General features: G+C 40.5%; 1 protein-coding gene across 3 annotated transcripts; it reads left to right on the top strand.

Annotated features, from left to right (window-relative positions):
• Positions 1-2,844: 2,844 nt before the first annotated feature.
• On the top strand, positions 2,845-20,383 carry LOC110507941 (uncharacterized). Of its 3 annotated transcripts, none has more exons than XM_090201403.1 (13): positions 2,845-2,955; positions 3,503-3,564; positions 4,155-4,303; positions 4,683-4,811; positions 4,986-5,097; positions 5,186-5,252; positions 5,348-5,394; positions 11,411-11,592; positions 11,727-11,840; positions 14,798-15,084; positions 15,405-15,503; positions 19,050-19,128; positions 20,110-20,383. In XM_090201403.1, the coding sequence occupies exons 2-13, from the start codon at positions 3,516-3,518 to the stop codon at positions 20,119-20,121; spliced, it is 1,326 nt and encodes a 441-aa protein (XP_090057529.1). In that variant the 5' UTR covers positions 2,845-2,955; positions 3,503-3,515; the 3' UTR covers positions 20,122-20,383. The 3 variants fall into 3 exon arrangements, with proteins under 3 accessions (XP_090057529.1, XP_090057530.1, XP_090057528.1); XM_090201404.1 differs by having other exon boundaries at positions 2,853-3,038; XM_090201402.1 differs by having other exon boundaries at positions 2,936-3,138.
• Positions 20,384-25,308: the final 4,925 nt, after the last annotated feature.

Raw genomic sequence — 25,308 nt, 5'->3', positions numbered from 1 at the left:
ACGTGCTGGACCGTGCGCTGATCGAGGATTTCCTCCGTTGCCGCCAGGTTTCCTCCTCGAGTGCGCCAGGAGGCGCTCGGTGAGTGGGGGGGTACTGTCATATATTGTCATGTTGTGTCTTTCTGTCCTTTCCTTTCACCCTGTCTCCCTCTGCTGGTCGTACTAGGTTACCGTTTCTGTCCCTCTTTCCCCCAGGTGTTCCTTGTCTTCTCTGACTACCTCATTCACCCCTTTTCCCACCTGTTCCCTTTTTCCCTCTGATTAGGTCCCTATATCTCTCTCTGTTTCTGCTCCTGTCTTTGTCGGATTCCTGTTTGTGTGTCTCATGCCTGAACCAGACTATCATCGTGTTTGCTGCAACCTTGTCCTGTCCTGTCGGAATCTACCTGTCCATCTGAGCCCACGTGTGTTCATCATTAAAGAAACTCTGTTTGTTAATTCGCTTTTGGGTCCTCATTCACGCACCTGACAGTGTCGTTGTATGTGTCAAACTGCTTTGCTTTATCTTGGCCAGGTCGCAGTTGTAAATGAGAACTTGTTCTCAACTGGCCTACCTGGTTAAATAAAGGTGTTCTCAACTAGCCTACCTGGTTAAATAAAGGTGTTCTCAACTGGCCTACCTGGTTAAATAAAGGTGTTCTCAACTGGCCTACCTGGTTAAATAAAGGTGTTCTCAACTAGCCTACCTGGTTAAATAAAGGTGTTCTCAACTAGCCTACCTGGTTAAATAAAGGTGTTCTCAACTGGCCTACCTGGTTAAATAAAGGTGAAATAAATAAATAATAATCCAAATGAAGAAATAAAAGTGCTGTAGATTAGACTAAACACTAAACTAAAACAAGTTAAGAACTCACATGCCAAACGAATAAAAAACACCAGCAACATACTATTATGCTAGAAGTTTTTTGAGAACTCTATCACAGAGGGTATTCAAAGTAGTCTGAGCCTGGCCGTCAGTAAAATGTGAAGACACTTGCCTGCTGGTCTGTGCATGCTCTGAGAACGTGCCCCAAGCTAATAGTGTTAGTCTAATTGTGTTTTTATTCATGGCTGGGCCCGAATACCAAGATGATTTGCACGCAAGAGGAGGGACATTTCGGGAAGAGATTCTCCTGCTGTTAGCTCAGCTGCGGCAGCTTGAACCTGTCCGCCACTCGCCTGAAACTCTCCTGCCTCAGGGAGGACTACACCCTATTTTCAATGGGTCCACCTCTGTGAGGCATTAGAGGAGCCAAGCCCTCACACAGTATCCCGAACAAGATAAGAATCTATTAGCTCGGTCTTTCAGCTAAAAAACACTCAACAATCTTGGAGGAATCGGTAATTCATTGGTGTTGTTACTGGACAATTGCATTGCAAATAGGCAGCTTATGTAGGTTTATAGGGCAGAATATCTTTAACAGTATAATTTATGAGGATGGTGTTACTAAATTAATGAATTATTGGTAAATTATTGGTAAAACTTTCTACATCTGGACATTGAAATATGTATTTCATTATTTTGATATAAACTACCGTTCAAAAGTTTGGGATTTTCTTAAAAATGTCCTTGTTTATGGAAGAAAAGCAAATGTTTTGCCCGTTACAATAACATGAAATTGATCAGAAATACAGTGTAGACATTGTTAATGTTGTAAGTGACTATTGTAGCTGGAAACAGGTTATTTTTTTTTAGTGGAATATCTACATTGATTGAACTGAGGCCCATTATCAGCAACCATCATTCCTCTGACGGCACGTTGTGTTAGCTAATCTAACTTTATCTTATTAAAAAGGCTAATTGATCATTAGAAAACCCTCTTGCAATTATGTTAGCACAGCTGAAAAACTTTCGTGTTGATTAAAGAAGAAATAAAACTGGCCTTCTTTAGACTAGTTGAGTATCTGGAGCATCAGCATTTGTGGGTTGGATTACAGGCTCAAAATGGCCAGAAACAAAGAACTTTCTTCTGAAACTCGTCAGTCTATTCTTGTTCTGAGAAATGAAGGCTGTTCCATGCGAGAAATTTAGGGTTTTCTCTGTGTCTTCTGTCAGAGCAGGAGATGTGTTGTTAGAACTAGCAGGTTGTTGATGTAATTCTAGTCTGTCAGAGCAGGAGATGTGTTGTTAGAACTAGCAGGTTGTTGATGTGATTCTAGTCTGTCAGAGCAGGAGATGTGTTGTTAGAACTAGCAGGTTGTTGATGTAATTCTAGTCTGTCAGAGCAGGAGATGTGTTGTTAGAACTAGTAGGTTGTTGATGTGATTCTAGTCTGTCAGAACAGGATATGTATTGTTAGAACTAGCAGGTTGTTGATGTAATTCTAGTCTGTCAGAACAGGAGATGTGTTGTTAGAACTAGCAGGTTGTTGATGTAATTCTAGTCTGTCAGAACAGGAGATGTGTTGTTAGAACTAGTAGGTTGTTGATGTGATTCTAGTCTGTCAGAACAGGAGATGTGTTGTTAGAACTAGCAGGTTGTTGATGTAATTCTAGTCTGTCAGAACAGGAGATGTGTTGTTAGAACTAGTAGGTTGTTGATGTGATTCTAGTCAGTCAGAACAGGAGATGTGTTGTTAGAACTAGCAGGTTGTTGATGTGTTTCTAGTCTGTCAGAACAGGAGATGTGTTGTTAGAACTAGCAGGATGTTGATGTGATTCTAGTCTGTCAGAACAGGATATGTATTGTTAGAACTAGTAAGATGTTGATGTGATTCTAGTCTGTCAGAACAGGAGATGTGTTGTTGGAACTAGCAGGATGTTGATGTGATTCTAGTCTGACTGATAATGAGAGTGGGCAGGGCTGAGGCTTTTAGGACACACCCACTAGTGTAGAGAGGAGGATATGGTCGGTCTGGTTGCTGTTCTGCAGTACCTTATTATTTCCTCATCTCTTCTCCTTACATCACTTCATTTCACTCCTCCTCCTCCTCCTCAACAGTGACTAATCCAAGCCAGAAGCAGTAGCCAGCTCAGGTACTCTCAACATTCTCTGATTCTGAGCTATACTACCAAGACCAAGCTACTACTACTACAGTCACTGTTTCTAGCCAGCTCAGGTACTCTCAACATTCTCTGATTCTGAGCTATGCTACCAAGACCAAGCTACTACTACTACTGTCACTGTGTTACTCTCAACATTCTCTGATTCATGTCCAGGTAATGTGCTACTTTACAGATGGAGCTGCTCTGTTATGTCATGTTAACTGATGTCACTTAAAAGTTAATTTGTGTTGTTGTGTCATGTTAAGCGATGTCATTTTAAAATAAGTTATGTTAAATGCACAATGTACGATTCTAGTTCAATGACTGGAAGTCTACAGGTGTATTAGCAATGCTAACGTACCTGTAGACTTCCAGTCATTGTGCTACTGCTAGATAGCATTTGCTCGTGAAACAACCACTACCTTCCTTCCTAATGCACAAGGAGACATTAAAATGGTATCCAGGATCCCTTTAACACTATTAGAGGTTGTTAAATGTAGAGTTGTTATGTACTGTAATATCATTGTTTCCTCTGTAGGTCGGTTGGCAGAATGTCTCTGCTGCTTTGTTGTATAGTGATGGCTCTGCACCTCTCAACAGGTGAATATGAAACTTGAAAAACAGACGGTGTGTGTAAACAGTTAAAATGATTGATAGAAAACTTGTGTTCTGTTAAAACACTTTTTTTATTTAACCTTTATATAAATAGGCAGGTCAGTTAAGAACAAATTCTTAACCTTTATTTAACTAGGCAGGTCTGTAATCAAGAACACATTCTTATATACAAATTGTTATTTATTTAAACAGGCGACTCTTTATCTACATTATAGCAGGAGGTGTAAAGCCATAGACTATGAATGATGACGTCAAAGGCCACACTGAGTCTAACAAAACAACTCCTACAATCTTTTGATCATGAATTTCACTCGGCCAAACATCATCAACCATCTGTGTAAACGCTGTGCATGTTGAAGCCTGCTGAAAGTCTGTTGTCAATTTGTTTACAGTAAAATAGCATTGTATCTGGTCAAACCCAACTCTAGATGCTATAAAGTATTTGAGGTGCTACTTGATCTAGCTTAGTTTGCATTTTTGGGATTATTCCATTAATTGCTTCCAATGTACCAGGTAAACTAAGTCAAGCACAGCTCTTGAACAGTACATACTGTCGGTGTGTGTTGTTGTTCCAGGGTTGGATGCTGCCCCGGGGGTAGTGAACACTACAGAGGAGGAGGTGGAAGGCGTGGACTCCCAGTCACCATGCCCAGCCGGGTGGCATCAGAATGAGCATCGCTGCTTCTCCTTCTACCCCGTCTGGGCCACCTGGGCCACTGCAGAGGTAACTCTTGTAATTGGGAGAAACTAAAGGTCACCTTGTTCTGTTGCTGTAGTAGAGTTGGTTAGGCATTGATTTAGGGCAAATCCATGGTAAAAGAATGAAGCTAAAATCCGTTTTTCACATAAAATTGTATGCTTTAAAATCTAGTTAAATTAAAAACTACTACTACTAATAGTACTACTTCTGTCACCAATACTACTACTTCTACTGCTGTCACTCCTACAACTAATACTATTTCACAACCATTGATACTTCAAGACAAACACACATTTAATTCAGGAAATTTCCATTTCTAGCCTGCATTGATCTTTGCTCCCTGAGGTACTGCCAGGACTTTAGCTCAGCGGGCTAACACAGTGTTCTCTGACTGTCTCTCTAGTTGTACTGCTCCCAGCACAGAGGGAACCTGGTGTCGGTTCACAGCCCGGGTCAACAGGTGTTTGTCCAGGATCTGGTCAGGAGACACACAGACCATCCGGTCTGGATGGGAGGCTACGATGCAGCTCAGGTACACTGGGTCAATAATTCATCAGTCAGTCTGTCAGTCTGTCAACCAGTCTGTCAAATGTCTACAGTTTACAGAGGCAAAAGCTCAACGTACTTTCTGTTTAAAAACAATGAAGTGGTTTCAATCCATCAATCAAACATCAAACATCAAACATCAATGTGTTTCTGTGATAAGGAGGGGATGTGGCTGTGGAGTGACGGCTCAGCTGTTGACAGTTTCTACTGGGAGGAGGATGAGCCCAGTAACTCTGGACAGGGGGAGAACTGTATGGAGCTACACACTGGAGGTACACACACACACACACACACACACACACACACACACACTCTCTGAGCACATTGAAATAACTGAAGTGAGATTTGTCTTGACAACAGGTGGGCAGGGCTGGAATGACGTGTCCTGTGCAGAGCTGAGGTTCTATGTGTGTTCTATGGAGACAAGGTAGCAGCACTGTCTTGTATCTGGACATGTTTTATACAGGCACCATATTAAAACTCAATTACATTCAAGTCTTTTTTTATTTCATTTTCTTTTAGATCTGGTTTAGCATCATTGCCAAGTCAGAAGAAATCACACGAGAGAGGTAGGAATGTCTTGGCCCATTGCCTCGGATAGACAATAAGTTAATTATGTTACGGGTGCAGCTCCTTGTTGAATGGCACTCTGACATTTAGAAGTGAACAGCTGTCATCTTCTAAATGTCAGAGTGCCATTCAACAAGGAGCTGCACCTGTATTGCCCTTTAAAACGTGTTGACCGATCTGGAATTGATTTTAAACTAGTAAGCTTTTTTGTCCTCCTAGAAAACCTCTTCCTCTTTAACGGGATTTCTTCAACATTCTAAATATCCCTTGATTCAAATCTCCCATTTTAAATCTGACTTCCAACAGTCTATTCACTCTGAACAATGTGACTTTGACCACTTTCCCTGTAGCTTCGACAAAAACATAGAGCACATTATTAGTATACTCTGCTATTCAAATCTAAAATTAGAACAGAAAAACCTTCTACCAATTAAACTATACAGCTGTTTTGGTAACTTCATCAACTCATTTAATGTAGCTAACTTCCTACTGTTGAATTAACTACCATATAACTAGTTTAATGTAGCTAACTTGCTACTGTTGAATTAACTACCATAGAACTAGTTTAATGTAGCTAACTTCCTACTGTTGAATTAACTACCATAGAACTAGTTTAATGTAGCTAACTTCCTACTGTTGAATTAACTACCATATAACTAGTTTAATGTAGCTAACTTGCTACTGTTGAATTAACTACCATAGAACTAGTTTAATGTAGCTAACTTCCTACTGTTGAATTAACTACCATAGAACTAGTTTAATGTAGCTAACTTCCTACTGTTGAATTAACTACCATAGAACTAGTTTAATGTAGCTAACTTCCTACTGTTGAATTAACTACCATAGAACTAGTTTAATGTAGCTAACTTCCCACTGTTGAATTAACTACCATAGAACTAGTTTAATGTAGCTAACTTCCTGCTGTTGAATTAACTACCATAGAACTAGTTTAATGTAGCTAACTTCCTACTGTTTAATTAACTACCATAGAACTAGTTTAATGTAGCTAACTTCCTACTGTTGAATTAACTACCATAGAACTAGTTTAATGTAGCTAACTTCCTACTGTTGAATTAACTACCATAGAACTAGTTTAATGTAGCTAACTTCCCACTGTTGAATTAACTACCATAGAACTAGTTTAATGTAGCTAACTTCCTGCTGTTGAATTAACTACCATAGAACTAGTTTAATGTAGCTAACTTCCCACTGTTGAATTAACTACCACAGAACTTTTAGAATGTTCTCATTAAGACGGATTATGCGTTATGCTAATTATATCACCTCTAACCCACTTTCCTGTGGTAGCAATTCTACAGGAAGAGAGAGACTGCAGATTCTTTCAAACAACATTTTTATAAGATTTGCATTAAATGAAGCAATCAACCATCTCCAAGAAGGGTCCAGAGTTGAAAGATTAACGAACATAGTCGGGTCTCTGCTTTTATAGAAGAATACATCCTTCTTGTATACATGGCAGTCAGCAGACAGTGTATAAGGTCATTAGTCGTCTGTGCAGATTTAAGATCGCACGAGGTTGATAGTCCGAGGACTCAACCGTCTAACTGCATTTACAACAACAACAACAAAATGAAATAAAATAACATTTTATTGGTCACATACATGTGTTTAACAGATGTTATTGCGAGTTCAGCGAAATGCTTGTGCTTCTAGTTCCGACAGTGCAGTAAAATGTAACAGTTATCTACTGCTACTAATATCTATCTACTACTACCCACTGAAGACTACTATTCTACAACAGTCACTCCCTCTACTAAAACCAACCTACTAAAATTTAACCCTAACAAACTTCTAAACTACTTCCACTAGATGCACCACATCATATTTCCTCCCTAAATAATATCCTGAAACATTTCTAATTCCTTATGAGTGAAAGTGTAGTAGTCTGACTGTAGTTGTTAGTGGTGAAATATGTGATCTGTCACGCGGGACTAGGTGGGTGAAGGAATCAGACGCAGAGAAAAGTGCTCTTTACTTCGGGCAAAAAAATGATAACCCCAACAATACAGGGCACGGACAACAACGTGACAACCCAAAAAACACAGGTGTGCCCAGTTAAGAAAATTAATCCACCTCTACCTAAAACGCACACGTGACATAAAGACAATCCTGCACAAAATAAGGGCGGGTCCACCTACTAAAAATAGGGAAGCTCATTAAACAACAAACACAGGTGAAACGAATAAGACAAACGAAAAAGGGATCGGTGGCGGCTAGTAGGACGGTGACGACGACCGCCGAGCGTCGCCCGAAACAGGCAGGGGAGCCACCTTCTAGTAGGACGGTGACGACGACCGCCGAGCGCCGCCCGAACAGGCAGGGGAACCACCTTCTAGTAGGCCGGTGACGACGACCGCCGAGCGCCGCCCGAAACAGGCAGGGGAACCACCTTCTAGTAGGACGGTGACGACGACCGCCGAGCGCCGCCCGAACAGGCAGGGGAACCACCTTCTAGTAGGACGGTGACGACGACCGCCGAGCGCCGCCCGAAACAGGCAGGGGAACCAACTTCGGGGGAAGTCGTGACATGATCTAACTGCCTCACACTCCAAAGGAATAAAATTCACATAGCAGTCCATCAAAGTAAACAGACCAGATAGTGGCACATATTTTTTATAATTTTTTTGTTTTTACATTATACCATATTTCACTACTTTGCTTAAATAAAGCATTTTAACATTTCTTCCACTGCCACAACAATACTTGTAGAGTTAAAATGACCATCTAGTGATTTTTTTTTTCTTACTGATATTGATGCTATTTAAGTATTTGGGGATTTTTCCAGAACTCTTAGTACCGAACTCTGAACTGGTAACAGGTGCAGCCAGTTGTCTATTCCAAACCTTTTTATAGAGCATCCATTTTGTTTGGAGACATCTCTCTCACCACACAACCAGAGATCCAAAATATATGTTCACAGTAAAATACATTGAAAACATTGATTTAATCACCAAAACATAATGACATCTTCTCAGACTCGGGAGTAAACATTATTTATAATAAGGGTCACATGGATAAAATTGACCTCTCTAAAAAATGTAAAACTAACAAACTTCGAAACTACTTCCACTAGATGCACCATATCATATTTCCTCCCTAAATAATATCCTAAAACTTGTCTAATTCCTTATGAGTGAAAGTGTAGTAGTCTGACTGTAGTTGTTAGTGGTGAAATATGTGACCTAACTGCCCCACACTCCAGGGTCACATGGATAAAACCTCTCTGAAATGAAAATGGATTACCCTCCCTTCAGCAACATATATTTTCCCTCAACATTTGAAAACCCCCCCAGAAAAAACAAAGGCAAGTTGTTTCACCCCCTGGAGTCGATTAACGCACCGGTCAATCAATTGAAGTTACATAACAACAAAAATCACGTCAAACACTCTGGCTTTCTGAAAGCATTCTGTTCATCAGCAAGCTGACCAGCTTGTTCTAGATAATATATAGTAGACTGTTCTAGATAGTGGATAGCAGACTGTTCTAGATAGTGGATAGCAGACTGTTCTAGATAGTGGATAGCAGACTGTTCTAGATAGTGGATAGCAGACTGTTCTAGATAGTAGATAGTATACTGTTCTAGATAACGGATAGCGGACTGTTCTAGATAGTGGATAGCAGACTGTTCTAGATAGTGGATAGCAGACTGTTCTAGATAGTAGATAGTATACTGTTCTAGATAGTGGATAGTAGACTGTTCTAGACAGTAGATAGTAGACTGTTCTAGATAGTAGATAGTAGACTGTTCTAGATAGTAGACTGTTCTAGATAGTAGATAGTGGATAGCAGACTGTTCTAGATAGTGGATAGCAGACTGTTCTAGATAGTGGATAGCAGACTGTTCTAGATAGTGGATAGCAGACTGTTCTAGATAGTGGATAGCAGACTGTTCTAGATAGTGGATAGCAGACTGTTCTAGATAGTGGATAGCAGACTGTTCTAGATAGTGGATAGTATACTGTTCTAGATAGTGGATAGCAGACTGTTCTAGATAGTGGATAGCAGACTGTTCTAGATAGTAGATAGTATACTGTTCTAGATAGTGGATAGCAGACTGTTCTAGATAGTGGATAGTAGATAGTATACTGTTCTAGATAGTGGATAGTAGACTGTTCTAGACAGTAGATAGTAGACTGTTCTAGATAGTAGATAGTAGACTGTTCTAGATAGTAGACTGTTCTAGATAGTAGATAGTAGATAGTAGACTGTTCTAGATAGTGGATAGTGGACTGTTCTAGATAGTGGATAGTGGACTGTTCTAGATAGCAGACTGTTCTAGATAGTGGATAGCAGACTGTTCTAGATAGTGGATAGCAGACTGTTCTAGATAGTGGATAGCAGACTGTTCTAGATAGTAGATAGTATACTGTTCTAGATAACGGATAGCGGACTGTTCTAGATAGTGGATAGCAGACTGTTCTAGATAGTGGATAGCAGACTGTTCTAGATAGTAGATAGTATACTGTTCTAGATAGTGGATAGTAGACTGTTCTAGACAGTAGATAGTAGACTGTTCTAGATAGTAGACTGTTCTAGATAGTAGATAGTGGATAGCAGACTGTTCTAGATAGTGGATAGCAGACTGTTCTAGATAGTGGATAGCAGACTGTTCTAGATAGTGGATAGCAGACTGTTCTAGATAGTGGATAGCAGACTGTTCTAGATAGTGGATAGCAGACTGTTCTAGATAGTAGATAGTATACTGTTCTAGATAGTGGATAGCAGACTGTTCTAGATAGTGGATAGCAGACTGTTCTAGATAGTAGATAGTATACTGTTCTAGATAGTGGATAGCAGACTGTTCTAGATAGTGGATAGCAGACTGTTCTAGATAGTAGATAGTAGATAGTATACTGTTCTAGATAGTGGATAGTAGACTGTTCTAGACAGTAGATAGTAGACTGTTCTAGATAGTAGATAGTAGACTGTTCTAGATAGTAGACTGTTCTAGATAGTAGATAGTAGATAGTGGACTGTTCTAGATAGTGGATAGTGGACTGTTCTAGATGGTGGATAGTGGACTGTTCTAGATAGTGGATAGTGGACTGTTCTAGATAGTAGACTGTTCTAGATAGCAGACTGTTGTCGATAGTGGATAGCAGTAGTAGACTGTTCTAGATAGTAGACTGTTCTAGATAGTGGATAGTAGACGGTTCTAGATAGTGGATAGTAGACTGTTCTAGATAGTAGGAGAGCCTGTTATTTAGAATTCAGGAATACAGGTTACATACATTGCTAATTCGACTAATCCCTCCATGGTTCAATGTGATTTTAGTGTCTTATGTATTATATTCTTATGTAATATAGTGTGTGGCTCAGTTAGTATGAGCATGGCACCAGCAACACCAGAGCTGTGGGTTTGATTCTTATGTATTATAGTGTGTGTGGCTCAGTTAGTATGAGCATGGCACCAGCAACATCAGAGCTGTGGGTTTGATTCTTACGTATTATATTCTTATGTATTATAGTGTGTGTGGCTCAGTGTGTATGAGCATGGCACCAGCAACACCAGAGCTGTGGGTTTGATTCTTATGTATAATATTCTTATGTATTATAGTGTGTGTGGCTCAGTTAGTATGAGCATGGCACCAGCAACACCAGAGCTGTGGGTTTGATTCCCACTGAGGTTACATACCAACACTTTGGAGAAAAACACCTGCCACACAAATGGCATGTATTAGAGTGATAGTAAAATGTATTTTAACAAATGAGAAGAGAATCATACCTAAAGTAAAGAGTGGGTTGCATTGTGAAACATGTTTTTCTAGATGAAACACCGATTAAGTTTGGTGAATAAGTGACTGTATGATTTTGTGTCTTGTAATAGTCAATTTTAAAAAAAATTGCTTCGTTTTGAAACAACTGTCTTTTTGATGAACTGTTTAGAGTTTTGTACTAATCATTAAAAATAAAATGTCCCACATAGTTGTGAACACTGTCCCTCCCTCCCTCCCTCTCTCTCCCTCCCTCCCCTCCCTCCCTCCCTCCCCCAGAGCTGGTTAGAGAGGTGAGTATTTATGACGTCCTGTGGGAGACCAATGAGAGAGTAGCAGATGAGATCCTCTACTCAGCCTTCCTCAGAGGGATGTATTCCAGACGTCTGCCTGCCCGCTGCTATGCTGACTTCTGCCACCAGGAGGTGCTATACTTGGACAGAGTCATCCCCATGCTGCGGGTGAAAAGAAAATACATGAAATTAAACCAATACCGCAAAGATTTACTTACTATGACTGTGATACGTGGTTGTCGTTCCTAGTTATCTTAAGAGAAGTTGCTCTGTATAACAGTACAAATGTGTGTATGAGCCAGGTGCTGATCAGAACAGTCCAGGGTCCTCCAGACATCATGATGTTTCTCCAGAGAACACATCAACGCTACCAGGAGTCTCTGAAGGAGGCCCAGATCCAAACTCAACCACACCTGGTAGGAAGCTGTTATAACAATCACCCTTAATATACAATTTAAGATAATACATCTTAATATACAATTTAAGATAATACATCTTAATATACAATTTAAGATAATACACTGGTCAAAAAAATAAAGGGAACACTTAAACAACACAAGTTCAGAAGGATTCTTTGGAAGTTCAGAAGGATTCTTTGGAAGTTCAGAAGGATTCTTTGGAAGTTCAGAAGGATTCTTTGGAAGTTCAGAAGGATTCTTTGGAAGTTCAGAAGGATTCTTTGGAAGTTCAGAAGGATTCTTTGGAAGTCTAGAATGATTCTTTGGAAGTCTAGAAGGGTTCTTTGGAAGTCCAGAAGGGTTCTAAATAGAAACATACACTGCTCAAAAAAATAAAGGGAACACTTAAACAACACAAGTTCAGAAGGATTCTTTGGAAGTTCAGAAGGATTCTTTGGAAGTTCAGAAGGATTCTTTGGAAGTTCAGAAGGATTCTTTGGAAGTTCAGAAGGATTCTTTGGAAGTTCAGAAGGATTCTTTGGAAGTTCAGAAGGATTCTTTGGAAGTTCAGAAGGATTCTTTGGAAGTCTAGAACGATTCTTTGGAAGTCTAGAAGGGTTCTTTGGAAGTCCAGAAGGGTTCTAAATAGAAACATACTCTGCTCAAAAAAATAAAGAGAACACTTAAACAACACAATGTAATTCCAAGTCAATTACACTTCTGTGAAATCAAACTGTCCACTTAGGAAGCAACACTGATTGACAATACATTTCACATGCTGTTGTGCAAATGGAATAGACAACAGGTGGAAATTATAGGCAATTAGCAAGACACCCACCAATAAAGGAGTGGTTCTGTAGGTGGTGACTACAGACCACTTCTCAGTACCTATGCTTCATGGCTGATGTTTCTGTCACTTTTGAATGCTGGCGTTGCTTTCACTCTAGTGGTAGCATGAGACGGAGTCTACAACCCACACAAGTGGCTCAGGTAGTGCAGCTCATCCAGGATGGCACATCAATGCGAGCTGTGGCAAGAAGGTTTTCTGTGTCTGTCAGCGTATTGTCTAGAGCATGGAGGCGCTACCAGGAGACAGGCCAGTACATTAGGAGACATGGAGGAGGCCGTAGGAGGGCAACAACCCAGCAGCAGGACCGCTACCTCCGCCTTTGTGCAAGTGGGAGCAGGAGGAACACTGCCAACGTTCTGCTGCCTGCAACATCCTCCAGCATGACCGGTTTGGCGGTGGGTCAGTCATGGTGTGGGGTGGCTTTTCTTTGGGGGCCGCACAGCCCTCCATGTGCTCGCCAGAGGTAGCCTGACTGCCATTAGGTACCGAGATGAGATCCTCAGACCCCTTGTTAGACCATATGCTGGTGCGGTTGGCCCTGGGTTCCTCCTACTGTAAGACAATGCTAGACCTCATGTGGCTGGAGTGTGTCAGCAGTTCCTGCAAGAGGAAGGCATTGATGCTATGGACTGGCCCGCCCGTTCCCCAGACCTGAATCCAATTGAGCACATCTGGGACATCATGTCTTACTCCATCCACCAACGCCACGTTGCACCACAGATGTCCAGGAGTTGGGGGATGCTTTAGTCCAGGTCTGGGAGGAGATCCCTCAGGAGACCATCCGCCACCTCATCAGGAGCATGCCCAGGCGTTGTAGGGAGGTCATACAGGCACGTGGAGGCCACACACACACTACTGAGCCTAATTCTGACTTGTTTCAAGGACATTACATCAAAGTTGGATCAGCCTGTAGTGTGGTTTTCCACTTTAATTTTGAGTGTGACTCCAAATCCAGACCTCCATGGGTTGATAAATTTGATTTCCATTGATAATTTTTGTGTGATTTTGTTTTCAGCACATTCAACTAAGTAAAGAAAAAATTATTTAATAAGAATATTTCATTCATTCAGATCTAGGATGTGTTATTTTAGTGTTCCCTTTATTTTTTTGAGCAGTGTATATCTTAATGTACAATTTAAGATAACATATCTATTTATACAATTTAAGATAATATATATTAATATATAATTTAAGAGGATTTATAGCAAGAAAATTCAACTAGAACGTAGTAGGTGATTTATCAATTCCAAAAACCTTCCATAAACATTTTCAATTACTCAATTTTAACCTTTTTTTGTTTTGGTTAATTTCTAGTTCAATTTCAGTTACCCAGGTTTTGGTGTATTTAGACACACCCCCAAAACGTAAACCAATCATATCTTCTATCTTTTCCCTTTTTGACTCCATTCAGTTCAAGGTCTTTTAGCATTACAGTTTATAGCTGGTTTCCAGTCATCTGGGAATATTAAAACATCTTCATATAATCAATAAGCCACTTCCTTTAAGAACATTTGGTGCCTGAAACATGACAGGGAAGGTTTTAATTTACAGGATATTTGAGAAACCCAATTACATTCAGATCCAACCTGGTGCAGCTATAAAAACAGCTATAATAAATTACAAAACGGACAATGACCCCAAGAATACTTCCAAAGTTGTGGCAAAATGGCTCAAGGACAACAAAGTCAAGGTATTGGAGTGGCCATCACAAAGCGCTGACCTCAATCCCATAGAAGATTTGTGGGCAGAACTGAAACAGCGTATGCGAACAATGAGGCATACCCACCTGAATGTGGGAAGCTTGTGGAAGGCTAACCGAAATGTTTGACCCAAGTTAAACAATTTATAGGCAATGCTACCTAATACTAATTGAGTGTATATACATTTCTGACTCACTGGGAATGTGATGAAATAAATAAAAGCTGAAATAAATCATTCTCTCTACTATTATGCTGACACTTCACATTCTTAAAATAAAGTGGTGATCCTAAGACATTGAATTTAACTTTTATTAAATGTCACGAACTGTGAAACTGAGTTGAAATGTATTCGGCTAAGCTTAGCCATAACCACATAGTAAACTCTTTGTCTCACTTCCTCCATCTCTTCCTCTTCCTGCCTACAGAACCTGTCCTCCATCCAGCCCTCTGCAGCTGTGCGTCAGTACCTCCAGAGCTTCCATGACATTGTAAATGAGGAGCCCATCTACTGGCTGGTGTCTCTGCTGCCCAGAGCCCTGCTCAGACCTTACCTGGCACAGAACCTGCCCCTGGGAGAGAGGACCAGACAAGGCCCCAGCCCCTGCCTCTACCCCTGGCTAAACCTCTTCCCCTGCCCCTGCTACCAGTGGGGGAGAGAGGACATGAAGCCAGACCAGAGGAACCAGAAGGATGAGTCTGGGACATATTACAGGTATATTAAGGATATTATAATGTAATACAACTGATACAATATAATGTATGCTGATTTATATTGTTGATATAATATATGCTGGTTGATATTGATGATATGAGGTATGCTGGTTGATATTGATGATATGAGGTATGCTGGTTGATATTGATGATATGAGGTATGCTGGTTGATATTGATGATATAATACATGTTAATTTATATTGATGATATTGATTGCCAATGGAAGTTTATAGTGTCTGAACTCCACATTGTTGTGTTTAATCTTGTCAGGTGTGGTGATATTGTGGAGTGACTCTTTTCTATCCTGTCTCTCTCTTCAGGCATCTACTGGAGAAGTACCAGGATGTGATAGACATCTACAAGGCTGTCAACATCTTCAGAGCCCAGATGATCAACGAGAAGGCTCTCTTCACCTCCAGGTGCGGTTAGCCTGACTTAGGTCTACAGTTAGCCTAACTTACGAATGCTGCTATCTAAGTCTACAGTTAGCCTGGTCCTGCTAATCAAGTTTACAGTTAGCCTTGTCCTGCTATCTAAGTCTACAGTTAGCCTGGTCCTGCTATCTAATTCCACAGTTAGCCTGGTCCTGCTATCTAATTCCACAGTTAGCCTGGTCCTGCTATCTAATTCTACAGTTAGCCTGGTCCTGCTATCTAATTCTACAGTTAGCCTGGTCCTGCTATCTAATTCCACAGTTAGCCTGGTCCTGCTATCTAATTATACAGTTAGCCTGGTCCTGCTATCTAAGTCGACAGTTAGCCTGGTCCTGCTAACTAAGTGTACAGTTAGCCTGGTCCTGCTAACTAAGTCTACAGTTAGCCTGGTCCAGCTATCTAATTCTACAGTTAGCCTGGTCCTGCTAACTAAGTCTACAGTTAGCCTGGTCCTGCTAACTAAGTCTACAGTTAGCTAGGTCCTGCTAAACAAGTCTTGCCAGGTCTCCCTCGAAAAACAGGCTCTCAACCCTACGGATCTCCATAGCCTGGTGTCATGACGTTGCCCTCTTTGGGTACAGCAAGCCCCATCCCCCTTTCCCTGTCTTCTACACACAGGCTGCTGTGGTCAGAGAGAGGTCGTAAATTCTTGGAGGAGATTATTTCCTCATGGCCACAGTATAGAGACAGAGAGAATTTTCATAGAGAACAAAGGAATTTCTTCAACCTCACAGAACTTGAGGTCCCAACAACATTTATGTTCTGAAGCAGGTATAAAAGATTGGTGAAGAATCCAGCTACGAACTGGTCCATTTGCGACAATTTGGTGAAACTCATGGTAGCCAATGCGACCACATTACCATAATGCTGTTTATATAATAGCCTCAGATATGAGGTTTACATCTAATTGTTGTATAAGATGAATGAGTAAGGATGATACTGTTTGAAATGAGTGTAATGTGATTTTGGACAGTTTAATGAAGGAAACTCCAATTCTCTTTTGAGTTTAACTAAATCAGAGGACCGTCCATGAGCCCAGTAGGGTCGGGCATCCTGGGACAGGCCCTTTTCTGCAACTCCCGAATAAAACCCCCACTTTGAGAATTTCTCATCAGACCATGTTTCTCTCAATCACAAGAGGACAAAGGTTGCAGACCAGCTTACCTCGATAACGAGAGGGCCAAGGTTTGAGTAGATGGCTGAATCTTTTAATCATACCACGTGGTTAAAATCTTAGACTATCGATACTGACAGAATAAGAACAAGTCTTTGATATGAATTACTAGTCTGCAGCTAGGAATTTGGTATCATTGAACGCGAAGACCGACAACTGCCGAAACATCTATTCTATAACCACATGAATGAATGTCACTCTGAACTATCCATTCTAACTACGAGACAGAGAGCGAGAGAGGACAGACACTCTCCAACAGAAACAAACTTTTCAACAGAGACCCCGACGACACACTAATTGATCAGATATTAAAATATCTATTAGGAAAATTACAATTTAGTAATCTGAATATTTTCCTTGGTGCCCCGACTTCCTAGTTAATTACAGTTACATGATTAATCAGTTTAATCGCGTAATAATAATTACAGAGAGTTATTTGATAAAGATGAATCTTCAGTTTAATGATAGTAAAGACACAACACTGGGTACCAGTCTATTTTGTGGTAACATTCTACTCCTTGTCAACATAACTTGGCATATGACATGGAGTACAAGAAGTGGAATCCCAACTAGCGCATATGGTTTATTTAAAGTTGTGGGAACATTCATGTTTGGTTTACCATTGGTTCTTGGGAGGAAACCATAACTTTACTGACTGGTAAAATGGAGCGTTTTTTAAACGTTCTGAAAACGAAGAGTTAGCCTGTTCTGGGAACGTTACGTTTTAGGTTGCAGGGAGGTTCTGGGAACGTTTTACTATGGTTCCAGGGAGGTTCTGAGAACGTCTAACTATGGTTCCAGGGAGGTTCTGAGAACGTCTAACTATGGTTCCAGGGCGGTTCTGAGGTTCTGAGAACTATCTCTAGAGGAGATCTGCATTGAAGAATGGGCCAAAATACCAGCAACAGTGTGTGAAAACCTTGTGAAGACTTACAGAAAACGTTTGACCTCTGTCATTGCCAACAAAGGGTATATAACAAAGTATTGAGAAACTTTTGTTATTGACCAAATACTTATTTTCCACCATAATTTGCAAATAAATTAATTAAAAATCCTACAATGTGATTTTCTGGATTTTTTTTCTGATTTTGTCTGTCATAGTTGAAGTGTACCTATGATGAAAATGACAGGCCTCTCTCATCTTTTTAAGTGGGAGAACTTGCACAATTGGTTGCTGACTAAATACTTTTTTGCCCCACTGTAATGTTGTCTCTGTGATGTTCATCTCTGTGTTACTAGTTGACAGAGTAATATAACTGAGGTCATATATAATGTTGTCTCTGTGATGTTCATCTCTGTATTAATGTTTAATATCTCTGTGATGTTCATCTCTGTGTTACTAGTTGACAGAGTAATATAACTGAGGTCATATATAATGTTGTCTCTGTGATGTTCATCTCTGTATTAATGTCTCTGTGATGTTCATCTCTGTGTTACTAGTTGACAGAGTAATATAACTGAGGTCATATATAATGTTGTCTCTGTGATGTTCATCTCTGTATTAATATCTCTGTGATGTTCATCTCTGTATTACTAGTTGACAGAGTAATATAACTGAGGTCATATATAATGTTGTCTCTGTGATGTTCATCTCTGTGTTACTAGTTGACAGAGTAATATAACTGAGGTCATATATAATGTTGTCTCTGTGATGTTCATCTCTGTATTAATGTCTCTGTGATGTTCATCTCTGTATTAATGTCTCTGTGATGTTATCTCTGTGTTATTGTCTCTGTGATGTTCATCTCTGTGTTACTAGTTGACAGAGTAATATAACTGAGGTAATATATAATGTTGTCTCTGTGATGTTCATCTCTGTGTTACTAGTTGACAGAGTAATATAACTGAGGTAATATATAATGTTGTCTCTGTGATGTTCATCTCTGTATTAATGTCTCTGTGATGTTCATCTCTGTATTACTAGTTGACATAGTAATATAACTGAGGTCATATATAATGTTGTCTCTGTGATGTTCATCTCTGTGTTACTAGTTGACAGAGTAATATAACTGAGGTCATATATAATGTTGTCTCTGTGATGTTCATCTCTGTATTACTAGTTGACAGAGTATTATAACTGAGGTCATATATAATGTTGTCTCTGTGATGTTCATCTCTGTATTACTAGTTGACAGAGTAATATAACAGAGGTCATATATAATGTTGTCTCTGTGATGTTCATCTCTGTATTAATGTCTCTGTGATGTTCATCTCTGTGTTACTAGTTGACAGAGTAATATAACTGAGGTCATATATAATGTTGTCTCCGGCTGGAGAGTCCCAATACTTTAAATATCAAATCAATAAATCAACGAATATCTGATGTAATCTAATCCGTCTGTGTAATATTATCCTAGCTGGTTTCCCACTGGTGACGAGGAGGAAGAGGAGGACCAACCCAACCTGTTGTCTGTGGAGTCTGGTCCTGACGTTACGGTGAGTGACGTATTTATTTATGACATGTTTATCTTGTCTTGAAATCAGTCGAGGATTGTGAACAGTTTTTATATTTTATTTCACCTTTATTTAACCAGGTAGGCTAGTTGAGAACACCTTTATTTAACCAGGTAGGCAAGTTGAGAACACCTTTATTTAACCAGGTAGGCTAGTTGAGAACACCTTTATTTAACCAGGTAGGCTAGTTGAGAACACCTTTATATAACCAGGTAGGCTAGTTGAGAACACCTTTATTTAACCAGGTAGGCCAGTTGAGAACACCTTTATTTAACCAGGTAGGCTAGTTGAGAACACGTTCTCATTTACAACTGCGACCTGGCCAAGATAAAGCAAAGCAGTTCGACACAAACAACAACACAGAGTTACACATGGAGTAAAACAAACATACAGTCAATAATACAGTATAAACAAGTCTATATACGATGTGAGCAAATGAGGTGAGATAAGGGAGGTAAAGGCAAAAAGGCCATGGTGGCAAAGTAAATACAATATAGCAAGTAAAACACTGGAATGGTAGATTTGCAATGGGAGAATGTGCAAAGTAGAAATAAAAATAATGGGGTGCAAAGGAGCAAAATAAATAAATAAATAAAATACAGTAGGGAAAGAGGTAGTTGTTTGGGCTAAATTATAGGTGGGCTATGTACAGGTGCCATCTGTGATGATTGATATGTGACTGTTTTTCTTTTCAACATTTACATGTATCTTCTAACACACTAGCCCCCCCCCCCCCCTCCCCAAACAGTTGTTCTTTGCAAACACACAATTTAGGCCAGCCCACTCTGCTTAAAGATGGACCGGCCCATCTGGTCCCAAAATGTCCTATGGCCAGTCCGTTTCTGGATCATAGTGACTCTATTGGGACATTTATGTCAGGAGTCTTTCAGATAAGATGTGTTGTCTGTCATTGGTCTTGTTTGTCCTGTCCCTTAAATCGTGTTGTTTCTGTCGCCCCTCCAGGTGAAGCTGTAGAAGTGCAGCTGATTGAATACAGGGAGCTGAGTGTGTAAGGCTGTGTGTGCTGGCTTTCACACTGGGCAGGACTGTTCCTCTTGTCAGACATATTCCAATATTCCACTTTTATGTTGGTAACTTCCCCCAAATAACTACTGTTCAGACTGTATTAATGCAATAACATAATGAATGTACACATCTAATAACACATTTAATTATTGTCAACAAAGGAGCTACAATAAAATAAATAACATTTAGGTTATGAAATCATAGAATGAAACTGTGTGAACTGTTCAACTGTATTTCCTTATGGGTATTGCAATGTCAATAATACACAGCCAATCACATTGCTGTGCTCGATCTCAATCAGAAGAATTGCTCTGACTAGCCAATGAACAGATGGTATTGCTTCCAAGAATTGACCAATCAGAAAATGCTAAGGTTGCCCCACACATAACTCCTGTAACTTTAACACTTTCACCTTTCTGGGTGTAACGTTGTGAAGTTCCAATCCTGACTAGTGGATTGACAAAAATAGAAGGTTTAATATCAGAATTTATGGTCTGGATGACGATGACAGATTTACATGTTGAGGAGCGAGGATAGTAAGAAACCAGATGTTATCTCCTGTCAGATTTACATGTTGAGGATAGTTAGAAACCAGATGTTCTCTCCTGTCAGATTTACATGTTGAGGATAGTTAGAAACCAGATGTTCTCTCCTGTCAGATTTACATGTTGAGGAGCGAGGATAGTTAGAAACCTGATGTTCTCTCCTGTCAGATTTACATGTTGAGGATAGTTAGAAACCTGATGTTATCTCCTGTCAGATTTACATGTTGAGGATAGTTAGAAACCAGATGTTATCTCCTGTCAGATTTACATGTTGAGGAGCGAGGATAGTTAGAAACCAGATGTTATCTCCTGTCAGATTTACATGTTGAGGATAGTTAGAAACCAGATGTTTTCTCCTGTCAGATTTACATGTTGAGGATAGTTAGAAACCAGATGTTCTCTCCTGTCAGATTTACATGTTGAGGAGCGAGGATAGTTAGAAACCAGATGTTCTCTCCTGTCAGATTTACATGTTGAGGATAGTTAGTAACCAGATGTTTTCTCCTGTCAGATTTACATGGCGAGGAGCGAGGATAGTTAGAAGCCTTCCACAAGCTTCCCTCAATAAGTTGGGTAAATGTTGGTCCATTCCTCCTAACAGAGCTGTTGTAACTGAGGCAGATTTGTAGGCCTCCTTGCTCGCACACACTTTTTCAGTTCTGCCCACAAATGTTGTATGGGATTGAGGTCAGGGCTTTGTGATGGCCACTCCAATACCTTGACTTTGTTGTCTTTAAGCCAATTTGCTACAATTTTGGAAGTATGCTTGGGGTCGTTGTCCATTTGAAAGACCCATTTACGACCAAGCTTTAACTTCCTGAATGAAATTTTTTGATTTTGTTTCAATATATCCACATAATTTTCCTGCTTCATGATGCCATCTATTTTGTGAAGGGAACCAGTCCCTCCCTCCCTTTGTGAATTTATGTAACCTGTGCTGGTGGAAAAATATTTCTATGTGGGGCGCCGTCCTCAAACAATCGCATGGCATGCTTTCGCTGTAAAGCCTATTGTAAATCGGACAGTGCAGTTAGATTAACAGGAATTTAAGCTTTTATTCGATATAAGACACTTGTTTGTTCCTAAGTGTTTAATATTCGTCATTTTTATGATTATTTATTTGAATTGCGTGCCCTCCAGTTTCACCAGAAGATGTCCTGCTAGCGGGACGCCTAGCCTGAAGTTTTAATGAGTAACTTAATTTATTTCACCCTTCCACCAGATAATACACAGACTGTACAAAACATTAGGAACACCTTACTAATGTTGAGTTGCACCCCCTTTTGCCATCAGAACAGCCTACATTCGTCGGGGCATGGACTCTACAAGGTGTTGAAAGCGCTCCACAGGGATGCTGGTCCATGTTGACTCCAATGCTTCCCACAGTTGTGTCAAGTTGGCTGGATGTTCTTTGGGTGGTGGACCATTCTTGATACACACAGGAAAACTGAGCATGAAAAATTACTTAACTTTTTATGGCTACAGGGGCAGTATTGTGTAGCTTGGATGAAAAGGTGCCCATTGTAAACGGCCAGCTCCTCAGTCTCAGTTGCTAATATATGCATGTTATTATTATTATTATTAATGCTTTGTGTGCTGGGCGCTGTCCTCAGATAATCACATGGTGTGTTTTCGCGGTAAAGCCTTTTTGAAATTGAACAATGAGGCTGAATTAACAAGAATTTAAGCTTTTAAATTATGTATGACACTTGTATTTTCATGAATGTTTAATATTACGCTTTCTGTAATTTGAATTTCGCCCTCTGCAATTTCACCGGATGTTGTCAACATGAGACGCTCGCGTCCCAGTGATCCGTAAGAAGTTAATGGACCCCAGGAAGAGTAGCTTCTGCCTATTCAGTAGGTAATGGACCCCAGGAAGAGTGGCTGCTGCATGTTCAGTAGGTAATGGACCCCAGGAGGAGTAGCTGCTGCATGTTCAGTAGGTAATGGACCCCAGGAAGAGTAGCTGCTGCATGTTCAGTAGGTAATGGACCCCAGGAAGAGTAGCTGCTACATGTTCAGTAGGTAATGGACCCCAGGAGGAGTAGCTGCTGCATGTTCAGTAGGTAATGGACCCCAGGAAGAGTAGCTGCTGCCTGTTCAGTAGTTAATGGACCCCAGGAAGAGTAGCTGCTGCATGTTCAGTAGGTAATGGACCCCAGGAAGAGTAGCTGCTGCCTGTTCAGTAGTTAATGGACCCCAGGAAGAGTAGCTGCTGCATGTTCAGTAGGTAATGGACCCCAGGAAGAGTAGCTGCTGTGTGTTAATGGACCCCAGGAAGAGTAGCTGCTGCCTGTTCAGTAGTTAATGGACCCCAGGAAGAGTAGCTGCTGCATATTCAGTAGGTAATGGACCCCAGGAAGAGTAGCTGCTGCATATTCAGTAGGTAATGGACCCCAGGAAGAGTAGCTTCTGCATATTCAGTAGGTAATGGACCCCAGGAAGAGTAGCTGCTGCATGTTCAGTAGGTAATGACCCCAGGAAGAGTAGCTTCTGCCTATTCAGTAGGTAATGGACCCCAGGAAGATTGGCTACTGCCTATTCAGTAGTTAATGGACCCCAGGAAGAGTAGCTTCTGCCTATTCAGTAGGTAATGGACCCCAGGAAGAGTAGCTTCTGCCTATTTAGTAGGTAATGGACCCCAGGAAGAGTGGCTGCTGCATGTTCAGTAGGTAATGGGCCCCAGGAAGAGTAGCTGCTGCATATTTAGTAGGTAATGGACCCCAGGAAGAGTAGCTGCTGCATATTCAGTAGTTAATGGACCCTTGGAAGAGTTGCTGCTGCATTTTCAGTCGTTAATGTTTCAGTGCACGGTCTAGTTTCCTGAATTTCCGCCTGTCTGACGTGCCCAACGTAAACTGCCTGTTACTCAGGCCCAGAAGCTATATGCATATATGGATATGCATATAATTGGTATAGTTGGATAGAAAACACTCTGACGTTTCTAAAACTGTTTGAATCATTTCTGTGTGTATAACACAACTGATATGGCAGGGAGAAAAGTGGAAATCCATCCTGAATTCTTTTTTTGAGCTCCCAGCCACTTCAAATGTGAAGCTATGGAAAACTATGACGTTCGCCTCCCAGATTGCAGTTCCTATAGCTTCCACTAGATGTCAGCAGTCTTTATACATAGATTCCGGCTTGTTTTCTGAAAAACCAACGAGGAATAGTAGTTTATCCAAGAGAAGCACTAAGGCAAAAATAGTCTGTGCGCGCGTGAATGAGGGCGAGCTCTTCGTTATTATCCTTCCCTATTGAAAATACTAGTCTCCGTATAAAATGATCATTTATTTAAATATTATACTACCTGAGGATGAATTAGAAACGTTGTTTGACTTGTTTGGACGAACTTTAGTGGTACCTTTCGGGACTTATTTTTATGCAACTGGTGGATTATTGAACTCAATGATGCCTACTAAACAGACTTTTGGGGATGCAAAGAAGGACTTTATCGAACAAAACGACCATTCATTGCGTAGCTGGGACCCTTGGGATTGCAAACAGAAGAAGATCTTCAAAGGTAAGTGATGTATTTTAGCGCCATTTATGATTTTGTGATGCCTGTGCTGGTTTGAAAACATATGTTGTTGTGGGGCATTGTCCTCAGATAATCGAATGCTATGCTTTCGCCGAAAGCCTATTGTAAATCGAGCAACGCGGTTCGATTACCAAGATTCTAAGCTGAAGAATCAAGTATGACACTTGTATTTTCATGAATGTTTAATATTACGATTTTGTATTTTGTATTTTGAATTTGGCGCGCTCCGATTTCACTGGAAAGCTAGCGGGATCTGTGCGCAAAGAGGTTTTAATGGGGATCCTAACAAACTAAATAATCCTATCAACATTAAATATTTTTTTATTTATTACACTGAATCAGTTTATGGGTCTATACTGTACATGGCAAATCCTCTCCGTATTAACAAAACATTACTTTTTACAGTCAAAAGGACTGATTTAAATACATGTAAAGGATAATGGATAATGGTAAAATCATTATCCATTAATAATGGATTGTGCAGATGTGACACCAGCATCTTCCTCCTGAATCCTCACGATGGTTCCAGAAGCTGGGCTCCATGGGATATGTTGCCTCCTGGATTTGAGGTTTTACCAATGCCTTTTCCAGCTCCTCGAGAAAGAGCCGTCTCCTCTGGAGCTTCCCTCTGTTCCAATCTGGGTTCAACACCATCCAGATGACAAACATGTTGTACACCGAGATGTCCAAGATGTTGTAGATTATCACCGGGTAGGGTTCAGCGTAGGGTTCTTCTGTTGCAGCTGTAGCTAGTCACCAACTTGTCTACATTTTCAATCCCTCCTTTTGTGGCCTTGTAATCCATTATGATTTCTGGTTTTAGATGTTCCTGGCCACAAAATCTGTCATTCTGCCAGGAGAACCTTCATCCCTTGGTTCTTCTCAGAGGCTCCTCCATCTGGCTTCCCCGTATACACTTATGAGTTCCACACATATGATGAAGCAGCATCACAGGCAGCCCAGATCTTGATTCCATATTTTGCGGGTTTAGACTGTATGTACTGCCTGAAGGGGCAGCGGCCTCTAAATGGCATAAGCTGCTCATCA

Source organism: Oncorhynchus mykiss, chromosome 15 (genome assembly GCF_057628025.1).
Source record: "Oncorhynchus mykiss isolate SJ-2025 chromosome 15, ASM5762802v1, whole genome shotgun sequence".
NCBI lineage: Eukaryota > Metazoa > Chordata > Actinopteri > Salmoniformes > Salmonidae > Oncorhynchus > Oncorhynchus mykiss.
The sequence above is the reverse complement of the archived record's forward strand: the minus strand, read 5'-3'. Positions and strand labels throughout refer to the sequence as shown.